Source organism: Psammomys obesus, unplaced genomic scaffold (assembly GCF_907164565.1).
Source record: "Psammomys obesus unplaced genomic scaffold, mPsaObe1.curated_primary_1811, whole genome shotgun sequence".
Taxonomy (NCBI): Eukaryota; Metazoa; Chordata; class Mammalia; order Rodentia; family Muridae; genus Psammomys; species Psammomys obesus.
The window spans coordinates 99,120-117,804 of record NW_026589969.1 but is presented as its reverse complement, the minus strand read 5'-3'; the positions used below and the strand labels follow the sequence as shown (position 1 = coordinate 117,804).

At 37.8% G+C, this 18,685-nt stretch overlaps 1 protein-coding gene across 1 annotated transcript; it reads right to left on the bottom strand.

Moving 5' to 3' along the window:
- Positions 1–2,091: 2,091 nt before the first annotated feature.
- On the bottom strand, positions 2,092–17,550 carry LOC129675521 (UDP-glucuronosyltransferase 2B1). The gene is made up of 6 exons (XM_055605491.1): positions 16,792–17,550; positions 15,568–15,716; positions 11,394–11,525; positions 8,455–8,542; positions 4,477–4,696; positions 2,092–2,736 (listed from the first exon to the last, which is right to left on the bottom strand). Exons 1-6 carry the CDS (start codon positions 17,513–17,515, stop codon positions 2,457–2,459), a joined length of 1,593 nt encoding a protein of 530 aa, XP_055461466.1. The 5' UTR covers positions 17,516–17,550; the 3' UTR covers positions 2,092–2,456.
- Between the last annotated feature and the right edge of the window lie 1,135 nt (positions 17,551–18,685).

Genomic DNA, 18,685 nt, shown 5'->3' with positions numbered 1-18,685 from the left:
GTGTGGCAAGTTGCTTGTTTGTCAAGTTTTGTCAAGCTACTTTGTTATTAAGTTTTCAGTGTAAAACATGTTTTTACCTTCTTCCCTCATCTCCTCTCTACTCCTTTCCAAGTCCACTGATAGGGGAGGTCTTCCTCCCCTTCCATCTGACTCTAGCTTATCAGGTATCTTACGATTGGCTGCAATGTCCTCCTCTGTTGCCTAGCAAGGCTGCTCCTCCCTCGGTGGGGGGGAATTCAAAGCACCAGCTATTGAGTTCATGTTAGAAATAGTCCCTGTTCCCCTTACTAGGGTACCCACTTGTATACTGATTTATCATGGGCTACATCCGAGCAGGGGTTCTAGGTTATATCCATACATGGTCCTTGGTTGGAGGTACAATCATGGAATATTACTCAGCAATTAAAAACAAGGAAATCATGAAATTTGCAGGCAAATGGTGAAATCTAGAAAAGATCATCCTGAGTGAGGTATCCCAGGAGCAGAAAGACGCACCGTATATACTCATATATAAGTGGGTACTAGACCTATAAGGTAGGATAAACATACTAAAATCTGTACACCTAAAGAAGATAAACAAAAAAGAGGACCTGGGGTAAAATGATCAATCTTCACTTAGAAAGACAAATGAGATGGACATTGGAAGTAGGAGAGGACAGGTAACAGAACAGAAGCCTACGAGACAGGGCCTCTGAAAGACTCTACCTAGCAGTGTATCAAAGCAGATGCTGAGACTCATAACCAAACCTTCGGCAGAGTGCAGGGAATCATATGAAATAAGGGGGAGTCAGTATGACCCGGAAAGGACAGGAACTCCACAAGGTCCTAATATATCAGGGCACAGGGGTCTTTTCTGAGACTGTTTCTCTAACCAATGACCATGTATGGATAAAACCTAGAACCTCTGCTTGAACGTAGTCCATGGTAGGTCAGTATCTAAACAGGTTCCCTAGTAAAGGGAACAGGGACTATTTCTGACCTGAACTCAATGGCTGGCACTTTGACCTCCCCCACCCCACCTCCGAGGGAGGAGGCTCTAAATAAATTTTAATAAATGTATAAATAAAGTTAAATTAAAAAAAAAGGGAATGTGGAATAAACCAAGTACTACAGTTTCTATTGATAGTCCTCCTGAGTAGATCCCTTGTGTGTTGTGTGTTGTTTTCTTTTAATTCTCACTCCCCATTCAGGAACTGTTTGACTCTACTGGCAGGCTCCTGCACTGGAGTATTACTGTCAAAGACAACGGTTTTCAGGTAAAGTGGATTACACTGAATTGTTTTGATAGTGTGCAGTCACCAGGCTGAACAGCTTTGAGAAGAAAATTCTGTTTTTTTCTTAATAAAAATAAATAAAAATGAAGAACAACTGTCCTCAACATAGATATATCACACTATGCCCTGAAGCAGTCTTTCCATTTCTCGAAAAACACTATCTAGTAATGTCTGAATTATCGATATCACAATAAAACAGTCCTGTTCAATTAATTTATAATTTTGTCCTACTCATGAGCATTCATAATGTCCAACCAGGATTAAAGAACGAGATGCATGGATTCATCCAACAAACAAACAAACAAACAAACAAACCATTCAGTAAGCATCTCATTGTTCTATGAAGTGGAGATACAAAATGAGTAAAACAGGTCTCTGTCCAAGATGAACTTAATAAAGGGTGGGTGTAAGCTGTCACTGAAGATGCAAATGAGTGCTAATGCTCTGACATGACTGCCATTTGAGTCTGTATTCATGATCTTTAGCATTCCTGGACTTTTACTAACTTGAGTAGAGAAATGAAATCTTAAGTGGGTCACGTCATAGAACCTCCCTATTACTGGAATTTAAAGAAGGAGCAAGTAGAAATAATTGTGCTGAATGGAAGAACGCCCCTGCTTGGAGGAGGTTAGCCTTCATCACAGGTGTTCAGGAAATAAACAATGGGAGGTCTGTTTACTGTAAAATAACCAGAAACAATGGCTTTCCTTAGACAGGCAGAAGAGTGAAGAGTGAGTCTATTTCAAAAGCATGGCATCCAAACACTATTACTTAGGAGTAGCTAAAAAAAAAAAGATAAGTATTTCACCAAATGAAGTCAAGGCACATTGGGTGTTTATAAAGGTAAGTGATACTTAGAGGGGCCTTTTCCAAGGCTTAATGCCCATGTGAATTTTGGAAACTACGGTTAAGCTCAGTGAGTGTTGGGGATAATAGCTCCTCAATTATATCAAAACATTCCAAAGCAAACACATGATTTTGTTTTTATAACCTCAAGCGTATATTTGACATGAAAATTTGCCTGTTTAAACATATAGTGAATCTGGGAGAGCAATCTTGAAAGAATCCTGGCACTGTCTTGGTTCAGAGGGAAAAAAAAATCCGACAAGAAAACCTTTTCTTGCTGGAAACAACTGGCAGAGGCTCATCTCTCAGAACTCTCTACTTCAGGCTTCAATGCAGCTATTCTTTTTTCTTCTTTTTACCCAGGTTAGCAGTCTTGTGGCAAGAAAAGAGGCAAAATTTTGTGATGATGAATACCACAGCTACCACACAGACCACCAGAAACCCAATCACATCCAGAGAGTGGTACTGGAACCAGCTGAGGTCATGGAGAGCTGGGCGAAGGTGCTTGGCTCCTTTGTTGCGCATGACATACTCAATCCAGAAGACAGCTCTGTCCAGGGGCTTCACTGGCTGATCCTGTTGGATTCTTGACAGTCCCATGGCATTCTCTTTATAGCTGAAGAAACAATGCATACAATCAAAATTAAAGATAAGTGAATTTGCAGACTTACCTAACATTTGGTGGTTTGGAAAAAAGCTCTACAAATGATTCAGTATTAACCACATAGATTTCCACACAAATGCTGTGTTGTGTAAGGTGGCAGAGAATACAGATTTGTGGCAGAGAGGACAATAAAATATTTTTTGTGCAGCACAATTTTTTTTCTGGACTTGGTGTGTAGCTGACACTGACCTTGTGCTACTTAATGAACTCCTGCATCCACATCCAACCAGTTTAGCAGCACACACCAGCACCTCAGTTACATGTCATGGCTGTTTTTGCTTTATTCCCCACAGGACGTTTTGTTTTTTGTAATTGAAAATTTTGCAGTTGAACAATATTTTTAAAATTGGTAAGGTAGTATATACATATACATATATATATATATGTATATATATGAAGAATATATAATGCATGATTTAAGACCAATAAGTGAAGTAGACACAGAATTGTCTTAAGCTTTACAGGGACCATGTATCATGGTGGATATCTGCTTTCCAGTTTCAGTTTCTCTTCTTCTCTTCTACCTCTTTTTCCTAATTTTTATCTATAACTAGATACTTGTTGAAAATGAAATGAAAATACTGGTTATATTATGTTTGTCCCTTGCACAGAACTTCCATCAGAATTCTCACCACAATGAAAGAAAATCCAATTCTGTTTCTAGCCTAGAAGACTGTGTATGTGAGAACCAGCAGCATTGTCTCTTGTTATTCTGAGTCTGGACAATCTGATTAGATACATTTGTCTTCTGGTAAGACTTGAAGCTGCCAATGGTTTTCCTCTGGGTTTGGTATAAATTTAATTTTGTCTGTCTCTCATTTTTTGACTGCTATCTATGCAACACTGTAGCTTTTATCTCATTGTCCAGGCCTTAACATAAGTATCTACGAACATAGGCTCTTTGGTTGACACCATTGGCTTAGAAGTCTTCGATGTTGGTTATGACATTAGACATGATATTTCTTTTAGAGTGATAAACAATATAAGCTCTTTTAAGAGTTTTTCAAAACCATAACAGCATGTCATATAATTGAATTTAGAACACATTTTACCGAAGCCAGTCACCACAACTTCCTTTGCAGTGTTGGACTATAGTAGAACATGTCTTTTATCTGAGCACGTCAGAGGCAGAAGCAGAAGGATCCCTCTGAATTTGGCACCAGCTCAGAGCTACAATGTGAGATCCTGTTTAAAAAAATAATGATGGTGCTGAGTGTTGGTTTGGTCCCATGTATTCTAATGGTAATTACTGGTCCCCAAGACCTGGTTGCTGCCCAGATGAGCACATTCAGTATACTTGTCCTTGCTGTATAAACTTTGCCTAAGAAGTTATTTTTGATTGATTAATAATAAAATGGCAACAGACCTGGGCAGACCAAAGGAATGTAGGTATGGCTAAAGTTCGAAGGCCTTGAGGACAGAAGGATCAGGAGAGACAGTAATTGGAGGAGGAAGGGAAGAGAGGTCCGAGATAGGTTAGTGTGAAAGAGCACAATGCTGATCAGCATGGATGGAGAAATAGTTACACATACCAAGCATGATGGCACATACTTTTAATTCCGGCACTCAGGAGTCTGAAGCAGGCAGATATCTATGAGGGTGAGGTCAGTCTTGTGGTTGTATAGTGAGACATTATCTCAAAACACAAAACAAAATACTTTAAAAAGAATTAAACAAAAGAAATAGACTCACGAAGGTTCATTTAGGACAGTCCTCAAGGCAGTGAGAAGGTCTGTAGCTGACAGTGTGTGAAAGTCCACTCTAACAGCTGCTCCCTTGGCTACCATGTGGTTAATATTATCAGGTTGATCTGCAAACAAGGGAATCCCAACAATAGGAATGCCATGATAGATTGCCTCATAGATGCCATTGGTTCCACCATGAGCTATGAAAGCTTTGGTTTTTGGATGACCTATAAAGAGAAGAATTTTCACATGATTATTGATTATAATATTAAAGAGAGGTAAAATATAATACCTCAGATGTGGACTGTTCTCATAGAAAATATATTATTATCAATGCCACAAATTTGCAATGAAACTGCTTTGGATTATTTTTTAGCAAGGAACTATTAAATGGACTGCAGAGATAAGAGAATGCTATTTAAAAAAATATAGCATGTGTCTCAAGACTTGAAAAATGAAAAAAAAAAGATTGTCTTATAATAAACTGAAGGAAAGATTGTCAGTAAAAGAAATCAGTGGGGAAAAATCCATGTGCTAGTGTTATAGTACCAGGCATTACTTTCCTCTGAGGCTCTGAAACATAGAAAAGACCCCAAAACTAACACTTTTTCAAACCAGTGTAATTTCTAATTGCAATTGAAATCCATATCCTTATATACACATATCAATATAGCTCTCATTCCTCATTGAAGAATCTTCTGTTTTATTTTCAGCAGACAGAGATTATTAGAGAAAGCCAGAGTTTTCAAAATACAGAGGACAACTGACCTTTAGGTACAAAGCTCCAAATGCTACATCTACAACATATATAAGGCTCAGAAAACATTTCAGAAGAGAGGGTAGAAAAATAGGAGAGTCATGGGACAAGGAAATCTTCTCTGAGAGTGTGTCTTTATATAGTACAGGGAGACTGCAGTCACTGAATCTCAACTTCATAGTGGCCTAAACAAGATCATTGTAATGAATATATCAGTTTAAATGCCAGTGTAGGGGTGGAAAATTTCACAGTGCCCTCTCCGCAGATGAAGAGGTACAGGTACTTAATGAGTACTGGAGGAGGAAGAATCAGTTTTTCTCAGGGACAACTCCAAATTTATTATCCGGTTTGAGATGGCAAGTCCAAACGCACATAAATAAGGGGAATACTAAATGGACTCAGCAGGTTGTATCTGAGTATTCATATGTATGTACAGATGCAACAAAATAATCCAGTAGAAAAAAAAGAGAATTTGGGAAGGGAGAAGATAGATCTGAGAGGAGTAAAGAGGAAAGGTGGAGTTGATGGTTTAATTTGACTAAAATATATTATATGAAATTTGTTGGTATAATGTTCTTGTGGAATGTATACAATTTACCCTGTTTATTCAAATGCTGATTTCTCTACCCCACTATCTGGTTTTAATCACACATTGCATTGGGTTGTTTATTCTAAGCATCAGCTGTCTCAAGTTTGTGTAAATATGTCACCATTTGTTCTCTGTATTGTCAATAAAACAACCCGCCAATGCTGAGCAATGGAGAGAATAGGATGGGACATCATGGTGTAGAGGGAAGGAGAAATAAGGGAGTGGGAGAAGAGAGATCTGAGAGAAGATATTGGCAGGAGAGGACTTGGAACCAGGAGAGATGAACCCGACCTAAGCTATGACTAAAATCAATTGTAATGTGGGTAATCTGAAAGGGAGGAATGTATGTGGGTTTGGAGGTTTAGGATGGAGTAAATATTTTCCAGCATTTTGCTCTAGGTTAATTAAATAAATCTTAGCTTCTGTGTGGTGGTTTAGGTATACAGCTGGTTTAGGAATAACCTCTGTTTAACTAAAAGGAAAGTCTATAATAAATATTAGTAATCAGCAACAGAGATTCTCAAAGAATTCACCACAATGTCACATTAAAAATTCATATGGCAAATAGAATATTTACATAGAAATAGTTATGTCACTGCATCTTGTATATGTACTGTCCAGTCAGTAAGATGGTCACTATTGGAATCTAAGGCAATGGAGCTACAATTCATCATGAAATACATTAGTGCTTTGTGGTAATGATAGAGCATTTGTCTGCACAGAAAAGAAAAAGGTAGTGGTTGAAAAGTGGGAACAAGGTAGGGGAGAGAGAGCAAAAAGAAATAATGATGGAGATCAGACTAGTGAGAGAAGGGAGCTGGGAGAGGGGAGGCCAGCAGAGAAAAGATAAATGGTGGGTAGGGGCATCTCTGTGACAAGCTGGAGTCCTAAGTCAAAGTAGGCCTCTGGGAGGATATAAGGGGGACTCTAGTTGAGACTCCTAGTAATGGGAGCTATGGGGACTTAAAAGGACACTCTCTAACTAGACAAGATTCCCAGTGGAGGGAGAAGAACACCAATCTATCCATAAAAACTTACATCCCATGAAAACGAATACTGCTTATAAGACATATGCAGGGACAAAGATAGAACAGATAGAGCAAAGATTGATGGAATGTCCAACCGATGCCTGGCCAAACCCTAAGACCTACCCCATGGAAAAATCCAACCCCTAACACTGTCAACAATACTCTGCTGTGCTTGCTGATAGGACCTATCAGAGCTGTCCTCTGAGAGGTCCCACCCAGCAATGGTTAGAGACAGATACTGAGACACACAGCCAAATATTGGGAGCCTAATGCAATAGTGGGGACAGAGGGGAAGGATAACAAGCTCTAGAGGTGACAAGAGCTCCACAAGAAGACCAATAGAGCCAACTAACCAGGGCTCAGAGGGGCCTATGGAGTCTGAAACACAATCAAGAACCAAGCATGGACTGAAACTTCCTCCTTTATATATATGTGGTTAATGGACAGCTCAGGCTTCATGTGCACCCACTAGCAAGGGGAGTGAGGGCTGTCTCTGACATGACCTCTGTTACCTGCTTGTTGATCACTTCTCCCTGATGGGACTGCCTTACCAGGCCACAAGGCAAGAAGACAAATTCAGTCCTCATGTGACTTGATGAATTGGAGTGACTCCCCTTTACTGAGAAAAATGGGAGGGGAGATACGGGTAGAACTGGGGGAGGAGGGAGGGGCCTAAAACCAGAATGTAAAGTGAATAAATAAAAAATTAATCAAAAAAAAGAGAGAAAATACAGTCAGCAGTTAAACAGGAAGGGCTATGGTTCTCAATGGCATTGACATCTTCCTGTAGTAGAATAAAAGAATGAAAATCTAAGGTACAAGAGAGAAAGAGGAAATCTATGCAGTCTCTGAAAAATTCTTGGGGCTTTAGTACAGTTGAACCAGAGATACTTAGATTCTAAACATAGTGTAGATAGTTTTTAATGGCAATATGGCAACAGTGACAGGTAGTTATTTTCCATTCTGTGTTTCTGCAAATGAATATAAAAATTGTTTCATTTTTAGTATCTTCAAGAAATAGACTATCAAAGCAGATGCTGAGTCTGATGGTCAACTGTTGGGCAGAGTGAATGGAATTTTATGTAAGAAGTTGGAAATAGTAAGAGCTGGAGGGGACAGGGTCTCCACAAGGAGAGCAACAGAACAAGAAAATTTGAACACAGGAAACTTCCCAGAGACTCATACTCCAACCAAGGACTATTCATGGAGATAACCTAGAACCCCTACACAGATGTAGCCCATGGCAGTTCAGTGTCCAAGTGGGTTACATAGTAATGGGAAGAGGGACTGCCTCTTACATAATCTGATTGGCCTGCTCTTTGATCACCTCCCCCTGAGGGGGGAGCAGCCTTACCAGGCCACAGTAGAGGACAATGCAGCCACTTTTGATATGAACTGATAGACTAAAATCAGAAAGGAGAGGAGAACCTCCCCTATCAGTGGATTTGGGGAGGGGCATGCATGCAGAAAGAGGAGGGAGGGTGGGATGGGGAGGGGAGGAGGAAGGGGCTTATGGGGGGATACAAAATGAATAAAGTGTAATTAATAGAAAAAAAAGAAAAAAAAGAAATATTGTTTCCTGTTTGTTTTCCTTATTGACCCTTGCCTTACCAAGAAGGTCGTTCTGGGGTATCCACTTGTACAGTCGAGTGTTGGATCCTAAGGTGTCTGGTTTCTTACCATCAAATCTCCACAGAACCTGTTACACATAGAAAACACCATATTCAGCTACAGAAATTCTAAAGCTTTGGTATACTTTGACTCTGGGGAACTGAAATTATTCAGTTGAACTTTATCCAGGTGACTGCTAATGAAACTGAGAGAGGAGATTTGAAATAGTATGATATATTTAGCAAGTTAGTAGTAATTTATGATTATGAATATATCATGTCCTTACAAGTTCAATATCACTTTATGTCTTTGAGTCATAGGTATATAATTTTATCTAAACACCCATGTTCTATTTTTTTTTGTCCTTCCATTTATATTTGCATTTAGTCTATGAACAAATTACAAAATTCTGTATGGCACAAGTGTTATTGTTATTATTTACAAGTTATTCACTTTAATGGGGTTGTAGTCCTCTCCTTCATTTCCTCCTGGTCCCACCGTCCCTTCCTTTTCCTCTTCCTTAGTTAACTGATAGGGGAAGTCCTCCTCCTGTACTGTTTAACCCTAGCCTATTAGGTCCCATCAAAACTGCCTGAATATTCTCACTCTGTGGCCTAACTAGGTCTCTCCACTAGGGAGAAGTGATCAAGGAGCAGGCAACTGAGTTCATGTCAGAGACTGTCTCTTCTATTACTAGGGAGCCCACATGGAGACTGAGCTGTATATGGGTTACATCTGAACAGAGGGTTTAAGTCCTCTCTGTGCATGGTCTTTGGTTGATGCATCAGTTTCTGAAGTCTCTCTGGGAACTGCTTTTTTGTTTTGTTGGTCTTGCATGTCTCCAGGTCTTTTATAACCCCTTTCTTCCATAAGACACCCTGTGCTCTGTGCAAAGTTTGGCTGTGAGTCTCTGCATTTGCTTTGATTCTCTGCTTGTTGAAGTCTTGTACAACCACTTTGGAAATCAAACTGAAGCTTTCTCCAAAAACTGGGAAAAGCGCTACTTCAAGACCGAGCTCTACCACTCCTGGGTATATATCTGAGAGATGCTCAACCATACAGCAAGAATCTTTGCTCAACTATATTCACAGCAGCTTTATTCATAATAGCCAGAATCTGGAAACAACCTAAAGATCCCTCCATTTAAGAATGGAAATTGTGGTATATTTACACAAAGGAATGCTACTCAGCTTTCAAAACAAGGAAATCTTGAAATTTTCAGATAAATGAATGGAACTAGAAAATATCATTCTGAGTGAGGTATCCCAGAATCAGAGAGACATGCATGGTATACACTAACTTATAAGTGGATATTAGCCATATTATACATGATAAACATATTAAAATCTATACTCCTAAAGAAACTAAATAACAAGGAGGACCTTAGGGAAGAGTCTTAATCCTTGTTCAGAAGGGAAAACAGGATAGACACAGGAGGTAGTAGAAGAGAGGGAACAGGACTGGAGCCTACCACAGAAGTTCTCTAAGAGCCTTATACCCATGTTTTTAGGGTATTCATTATAATTAGGTTTATTTTGATGCACAAAATTATATTGATGTAATTTACCATTTTTAATAAAATATTTCTTTGTTACCAGGAAATGTATTTACTTAATTTCAGATAAAACTTATTAAGAACATTGATAGACTAAGATCAAAAGGAAGGAGAAGAGGACCTCCCCTATCAGTGGACTTGGGGAGGGGCATGCATGAAAAAGGGGGAGGAAGGGTGGGATGGGGAGGGAAGGAGGGAGGGGCTTATGGGGGGCTACAAAGTGAATAAAGTGTAATTAATAAAAAATAAAAAAAATATTTTAAAAAATGGGAAAAAAAAACCTAAGAGGAAAAAAAAGAACATTTTAAAGAAAGGTATCAGTAGGAAAGTTTTAAGTATGCTTTCTATTGGGCTGAATACATTTTATGTCTAATATCAAACTGAATTCTAAGTTACAAGTGTTCACCATAAACTAGAATACAAACTATCAGTCTTCACATTCTGTATGCTCTGTGTCTGGTAAAATAAAAAAAAAAATCTTCATGAACAGGAAAATCTGTATGAAGTTATAGAGTAAATGTAGCTCACAAACAGCTAAACACCAGTGCTTTTAGGAAATGATCAATTGTACAGTTTACAGAGTTGGGACCTCTAAGAATCTTCCCACATCATTCTTGCTTGCATTTATAGTCTTGTAATTGTAGCTTCAGTTCAGGGTCAGGACCTTTTTCATCTTTTCTCATATATTTTCCTACATTATTCATTGGGTAGAAGATTTTTCCTCTTTCTTTACAAAGATTTTTTTCTTACGCGTTTATGTATGTGGCTGTTTTGCCTGCATGTGATTCTGTGCACTGGGAGCCTGCTGCCTGGATGCCTGAAGAGCACATTGGGTTCCCTGGAAATTGAGGTGGAGACAGTTTGGGGCTATTATATAAATGCTATCAATCAAATCTAGTTTCTCTGGCAGAGCAGCGAGTGTCTTAACCACTGAGGCATCTCTCCAGCCCCAGCATATTTCTCATTATTTTGTTTGCTCTTTTTCTCCATTTCTTTTTCCTTTTATTCTTTCTTTTCTTTTTACTTCTCACTTCTTTTGAAATATTGACACACTGATTAGCACAGGAAAGCTTGGAAATCACCATTAAGTATAAACGGGCTTTAAATATGAGTGGCTCAACCTACCTCATCCCTAGATGTCAGGGTGACAGGTATGCACAACCATGTATGGGTCTGAGTATAATCATTCTGTTCATAGTGTCAATCAAAAACTGACTGATATTTTATTCTCAGCAATTAATACTTTTCTTTTAAAATAGTGTTTGGCATTAATAAGAAAGAGTTTTTCATTTTATTTTCACACAGGATTTTTTCCTACTCAAATCCTCTCAGAGTTCAGTAGACTTAAAATACAATTGTCCTCCTAGGGAACACTTTATCTCACCTTCTGTGGGATCTGGGCAAGAGCTGATGCAATTATATTGGCCTTTTCTTCTGTTATGTCTTTAACCATTGACCCCAGAGAAAACACCACAATGCCATGTTCTCCAGAGCTCTGAACAAATTCTTCCATTTCCTACAAAGACAATTGTGTGACATCACAAATGATTAGTGACACGGAACATTTAAAGGACTAGGACAGACCTTAGTCTGTCCTTACCAGAATTACTTTAGGAAGACCAGTGTTTCATTGCCTCAGTACTCAATGTTTTGTGAGAATGCATTTGACCAAAATATAGTGAAGTTGACAAAAACTCATAAATTAGAGAAGAAAAAGTAATACTATTAGAGATGTCATTCAAATTAGTGGATCATTTGGAGGTATTTCAAAAACAGCATGAAAAGGAGATCCTATGAGCCAGAGAGGTATGATAACATCGCAGTGTCTTCCAGGCACCACGAACCTGATGCACCTATAAACTCACAGAGACTATGGCAACATATGTAAAACCAACACACAGGTTCAAGCCAGATGAGGTTTCAGCACCAAGAACAGAAAATGATCACGGAGTCCACTTCTAACTAAGAGGCTATATACAACCGATACCTGATAACAAAGGGGAAAATCAGCTCTCTCTAATGGATGTTCACTGGGTAAATCAGTTGTCTCCAGGGCAGGCCCCGTGCCTGCCCTTATTCTTTTCTTTTGGGGGCATCTTTCTTTCATTTTGTTTGGCTTGAACAGTTTTGGTCTTATTGGTCTTTTTTGTTTTTCCATTGCTTTGATTTTCTTTTTTAGTGCTTTCTTAGAAAGAGAGAAAGGGAAAGGGTAGAAGGAAGAGAGAGATGACATCAAGTACAGTTGGCTATGAGAATGGTGGTGAATATTATCTGGCAGGAGCTGACCATAGTATATTATATAAAAGAAAGTATTTTCAATGAATAAAAATTCAAGTGCATATGGCTATGATTTTTAATTGATTTTTTTTAATATTCGTTACAGTTTAACTTTGTATTCCAGCTGTATCCCGCTCTCTCATTCCCTCCCAACCCCACCCTCCCTCCTTCCCTCATCTTCTTTCTACCCCTTTCCAAGTCCACTGATAGGGGAGTACCTCCTTCTCTTTCATCTGACCCTAGCTAATCAGGTATCTTTAGGCCTGGCTGCAAAGTCCTCCTCTGTGGCCTAGCAGGGCTGCTCCTTTCTTTGGGTAGGACGTGTGGGGGGTGGTCAAAGATCCAGCCATTGAGTTCATGTCAGAAATAGTCCCTGTTCCCTTTACTAGGGTACCCACTTGGACACTGAGCTACCATGAGCTATATCTAAGCAGGGGTTCTAGGTTATATCCATACACGGTCCTTGTAAGGGCAATCATGACACTCTTTTGCAAAGTTCATATCCATATTTGCATATGTCTTGGTCTTACCTTTACTCTTCTCTTTGTACTAATCTCTGTGCTTAAAATCTGTGTTATGAATGTCTTTCAATAAATGGTAACTCTGCTTTAAACATAAAACCAATATGCAAACACATCTGGAAATTTTGAAAGAAAACTGAGTATATAATTTTGCCTGGTGGTGGTGGTAGAAGCCTTTAATCCCAGCACTCAGGAGGCAGAGATAGGTGTATTTCTTGAGTATGAAGCCAACATGGTCTACAGTGCGAGTTCAAAGACAGCCATGGCTGTACAGAGAAACCCTGTTTCAAAGATCCCCTGACCAAAACAAAAGAAAGAAGAAGAAGAAAAAAGAACTACATTGAACACACACATTGCATAAGAATAATCTGTAAACTAAGCAGATTCAATGATGAATGGTACCAGCTATAAAGAATACATAATAGCAATGCTACTAAAGTAGATTCTTAAAGTGGAAAGAGAAGAAATATTTGGAAAGCCTTCCTGCCAAGATAATATTTTTCTATTGTTACAATTTGATAAGAAAACAACATAAATTATCCAAACCTCCTAATGAACATAGATAAAATAGAACCTGAATAAAATACCTGTAAACGAAATTTAATGGCACATTAACAATATCACACACCATTATATTAAGTTGGTTTCTTAATGATGGTTAAAAATATGACAACCAATAAGCACCACAGTGTGTCAATAGAATCAAAGATAAAAAAGATAACATTATCATCTCAATAATTCTACAGGATGATTTTTAAAAAAATCAGCAAACCTTTCAGATAAAAGTTCTGAAAAACTTAAGTACCTGTGGAGGTATTTCAAAATAGTAAAAGTTGCATGTGACAAATCCATTGCCAACATCATAATAAGTAAGATGAAAATGTATTTCTCTAATATCACAGACAAGATAGGTGTCACTAACAGAACCCTTACTCTACATAGTCTTGTTCCTCCCCCGAGGAACTTGGCTAGAAAAAGAAATGAATGTGATACAAATAGTAAAGTTGGAAGTTCTCTATTACTGACGATGACATAATTCTGTTTTTGCAAAGTTCTGAGCATTTCTCCAAAATATTCTTAGGACCAATAAACCAATGGAAAGCTTTAAGAGATATGAAATAAGCAAGAAATCACTAACATTCCTATATGTCACAATGCAAATGATGAAAATGAAATCAGGAAATAAATTTCATTCACAATAGTCTACAAAATAGTGAACTTCATGGGAATAAACAAAGATACAGGATTTTAAAATGAAAATTTCAGCGGATCAAAGTAATAGGTAGAAAAAAAGGAATCATCAGAACAGAATGACATCTGACAGACTGGGAAAGGATCTTCACCAAACCTATATTTGACTGAGGGCTAATATCCAGAATGTATAAAGATATCAAGAAGTTAAACAGCAAAAAATGAAATAATATAATTAAAAGTTGGGGTACAGAGCTAACAGAGCATTCTCAATAGAGGAATATGGAATGACACAGAAACACTTAAAGAAATGCTCAATGTCCTTAGTCATCAGGGAGATGGAAGTCAAAACAACCTTGAAATTTCACCTTAAACCCATCAGAATGGCTAAGATCCTCCTCCTACTCGATTCCTTCTGTTCCCCTCCAGATCAGGATATACCACCCTATCCTCTCCATTGAACAGCATTGGCTGGCTGTTTAATTGACAATATAGAGAACAAATGGTGGCATATTTACACAAACTTGAGACAGGTAATGCTTAGATTAAGCATCGCAATGCAATGTCCAGATTGAAATCAGATAGTGGGTAGAGAAATCAGCATTAGAATGAACAAGGATAAATTGTATACATTCTAAAAGAACATTATACCTACAATTATTCTACTAAAGTTACATAGTATCAACCTCACTTCTAATGACTCATCATTATTATACCTACAGTTTTCAGACCTCATCACAGAAGTTTTATTTGTAGATGATGGTGATCACCACAGAGGCCCACCCTGCAAGGCACATAGCATTAGCAGGCATGGAATGTTCAACACTAAATGAGATATCTATATCCCCCATACAAAGGAATCTGTCTCTATAGAGGTACAAATAGCCTATAGTTATAGAAAAAGTGGAAAGGGAGAAGAGGGCAAAGTGTGTGGAACACTTGTAGATGTAGCTTTCTAACACCATCTGCCTGCTTCGTCATCTTCCTGCATAGCTAAACCTGGAGTTATTAGCAATGGGTTTTTAAAAGTCTTTTCTCCTTTCTATTCACTCTTATATCTAACCCTGCACTCTACCCAGGTCATTGTAACTATACAAGGATTCTAGGATATTTCCTGGGATCTCAGTTGCATATTTCTTCAACATACCTGCCTTTCTCTGATAACACAATATAAAATATTTATTATATTATAAACAAAATTTCTTAATTAATGTTCTATTTTTAATAGAATATATTGTCCCTTTAGTGCAGCCATTGGTTCTTCTTTGTTTCTTTGGATTATCTACATATGTTTCTGGCATTTCCTATTTGTTCTTGAATATAAGTTCTTTATGAGTTACATCCAAACCCTTAAATCACTGACAATATTCTAAAAAGATTTCATGTTTCTTGAAAGTAGTGAGACACAGTGATGTGTTAAAGTAAGGAAATAATATATATGTCAATTGGAAGAGAGTTCTAATCCACATTTTTATCTCTCATGAAAACAAACATACAGAAATAATGGAAAGGAACTATTTCCATGCGGAAAGACAAAGCATTTTATCAAAGGAAACAATAAAGGGTTACCTCAGGCAGTGGTTTGGCTGGTTTGCAGTGGAGTCCTCCCACAAAATCAAAATTAGGTAAGAGTGGGCGAGGAAATTCCAAGTCCCAGTAAGTTCGAATGAGCCACACCTCTGCTTTCCCCATCGTCTCACCTAATGTTGTGGGTCTCCCTGTATCACAAAAGCATGTAAAAATGTACAATAGTGAAAGGATTTTGTCTAGAATACAGCATGTGATTTCTGGAGATGAGATGAAACAATGCAGACAAGCAATCTAAAATGTTTCAATTGTGATTTTTGATATAAATGTATTAACACAAATTTTAATTTGTGAAAAATTGCATTGCCTTCCAAAGTTACACCAAGAAATGTAAAACATTTTGGCTATTGCAAAGAAGCTTGAAAATATTCAGAAAAATAGCTTTCATAGACTATTCAGTCCCATTTGTACATTTTAGAAGCTAGTTGCTTGGTCTCTGGATCTTCAAATTCACTGTGATAATCTGTAAGTCAGGAATCAATTCCTTTTTGCCTTTTTCCTGTATTGTGTCCATCACAGGGTATAAGTAACAATAACTTAGTTGTGTATGTCAAAGGTACAGCTGGATATTTCCATAAATAGTTAACATTCAAGTTCTTCTTATTATTAACTTAGTCAATATTCTATTTAGTGTAAAGGCATTTTAAAAACAAAGCAATAAAAACGTGTGCATTTTACAGCAAGATTTCAGGCTTTAAGACATAAGTTGTATGAGTTTAAGAACTCTCAAACTCTAAGAAAACTAAATTCCCTTGACTATTTCTGTTTCAGGAGATACTACTTAATTGTGAAAGACCTTTCATGATATTTGTAGTAAATGTTTTAATTTGAAGGTGAAGTAACTTTTACAAGGGAACATATTTTCTTCACCACTACATAGACAGTTGTGGTAACGAGTAATAAGTTCTTAGTGTAATTATGTACAGTCATTAAAGCGTTCAGTGAAACCCAGAGTTTCTTTACTAAGGCAAACATAGAGAAGATCATATGATCACCAAGAGAAATCGCCTTTGCCTCAATTTGCAGGTTAGAGATTTCCTGAGTGTTCTGTCTTATTTTGAGGCTATTTGATTTTCCTCTATTTTTTTACCTTATCAGCTCATAATTGACAGCCTCATTCTATGACTCTATATTCATCCACTCACACTCACATTCAGAGAAGCAGCAAGTCAGGATTTCACAGCAACAATGAAAGGAACAGTTTACCTAGAGCTTCACTGTAAAACTGACTCCACGACTTCTCATTAAATGTTTGAAACCAAAAGTCAAAATACAGCATATGCAACATATTCTTCACCCTTTCCAGAAATGTCATTCGGTCACTTAATTCTGATAAAACCACAGGCACATAGGAAGGAGGGAGAGGAAGTCCCCCACTGTACTTTTCATATTTGTATCCAGGACAGAAGCGAAGAGTGTACACTAAAGGAATCTTAAGCAGTTCGGCTAGCAGCTCACCACAGGGACCTATGGCATCTGCGAGAATGACGTCAAACTTAGATTCTCGGAGTTTTTTCATAAGACTCTTGTTCCAAACTACAGCTTTGCAGAAATTTTCAATCACATCAGAATATTCACTAAAGAGTTTTTGTATTTTAGAAAAATATGTCCAAAATGGGTAATTGTGAAAATCATTTGTCCATTCACCTATCCATTTTCCAAACAGATATTCAAGATCTTCTTTACTCAAAGATACAGCGTAAATTTCAAAATTAATAGAAGTTTCATTGCTAGGCTCAATAAGGATCGAAGCTGAAGATGTCAGAACAGTCACTTCATGACCTCTCTGGACAAGCTCATCGAGAATCATCTTTATATTGATCCAATGGCTGTATTCTGTTGGCCACACCAGCACTTTTCCACAAGTTCCAGTTCTTAAGAAGCATATCAGCTGTAATAAAAGAAAAACTAAAGTCTGTTTCATGGGCATCTTGCTAAGATGAAATGCTATTGATATCTGATATTCTTTGCAGATTTTAATGGTTTTATGCAAAGTTCAATCAATCAAGAAGTTAACATATAACCTCAAAACACATCAAAGAACTCCTGAGCTTGATGGTGTAATGTCATGTGTAAATAAAGGGCATGGAACCTGAACTCAAGTTAACAAAGTATATTTGTCTTTTTTTGTTTGTTTGTTTTTTATTTTTTGTACCTGGCACTATTGAGCTAAGATTGAATCACCACTCATGAGCAAGTATCCTGTCTTAAACATCTTGTGATAGTGATAATCACAGATGAGAAGCTCCTATTTCTGAAGGGTTCTTACATAACTGTAGAGATCAAACAAGGATGTGGGTGAATCAGCATTTCTTAGACATCAGTGCCTTTAAAAATGTTGATTATGTATCATTATGGTATGTTTTTAGGTCCTACACATTGCCATGTTTTCTCCTGGAAGAATGAGGGAGTCATATAATACCCAGGAAACTAAAATATCTTACAATACTTCTCTTCTGCTATAAAACACAGAATTACTTGGGTCCTGGAGATTCTTTGGTGGACACATCTACAAGTGAGTCCTCTAGGTTTCTCTTGCCGTGACAAACACCATTACTAAATCAACTTGGACAGCATGGGTGTTATTTTAGCTTGGAATTGTAGTACATCATGAGTGGAAGTTAGGGCAGGAATTCAAGGCAGAAACCTGAAGGTAGGACCTGAAGTAGAGGCCATAGAGGAACAATAGATATTGGCTTATCCTGATGGCACTCTCAGTGTTTTCTCTCTTACATCTAGGACAACATTCCCAGGGATTCCAACAATCTTGGTAAGATGAACTTTTCTACAACCTTCATCAGACCACTTGATTCACGCATTTTCCCTACTAAGATTTCCTCTTCTCAGATGACACAAATGTGTATCAAGTTGACTAAAAACTCACAAAGGCAAAATGACACAGAAAACTCTTTCCTAAGAATTTCCTCTTTTCTAAGATTTTATCATGACAAGGTGGATCTTTCAGAGATATCGTTGCCTGTGTTTTCTGTGCTTTTGTAAGTAACCCCTCCCCTTTGCTCTTGTAAATAGCCTGATCAATTCCTTGGCTCACCATGCCACACCTGAGTGAAAGCACTAGTTTGTTTGTTTGTTTGTTTTT

What these genes read in the sequence shown, in the direction of transcription:
- LOC129675521 (XM_055605491.1), bottom strand. Translation starts at nt 17,515, where the DNA reads ATGCCCATGAAACAGACTTTAGTTTTTCTTTTATTACAGCTGATATGC. An exon ending in GTTTTACAGTGAAGCTCTAG is followed by an intron (nt 15,717 to 16,791) that starts GTAAACTGTTCC and finishes TTTGTGATACAG; the next exon opens with GGAGACCCACAACATTAGGT. An exon ending in ACTGTCCTAAATGAACCTTC is followed by an intron (nt 2,737 to 4,476) that starts GTGAGTCTATTT and finishes TTGTTTCTTCAG; the next exon opens with CTATAAAGAGAATGCCATGG.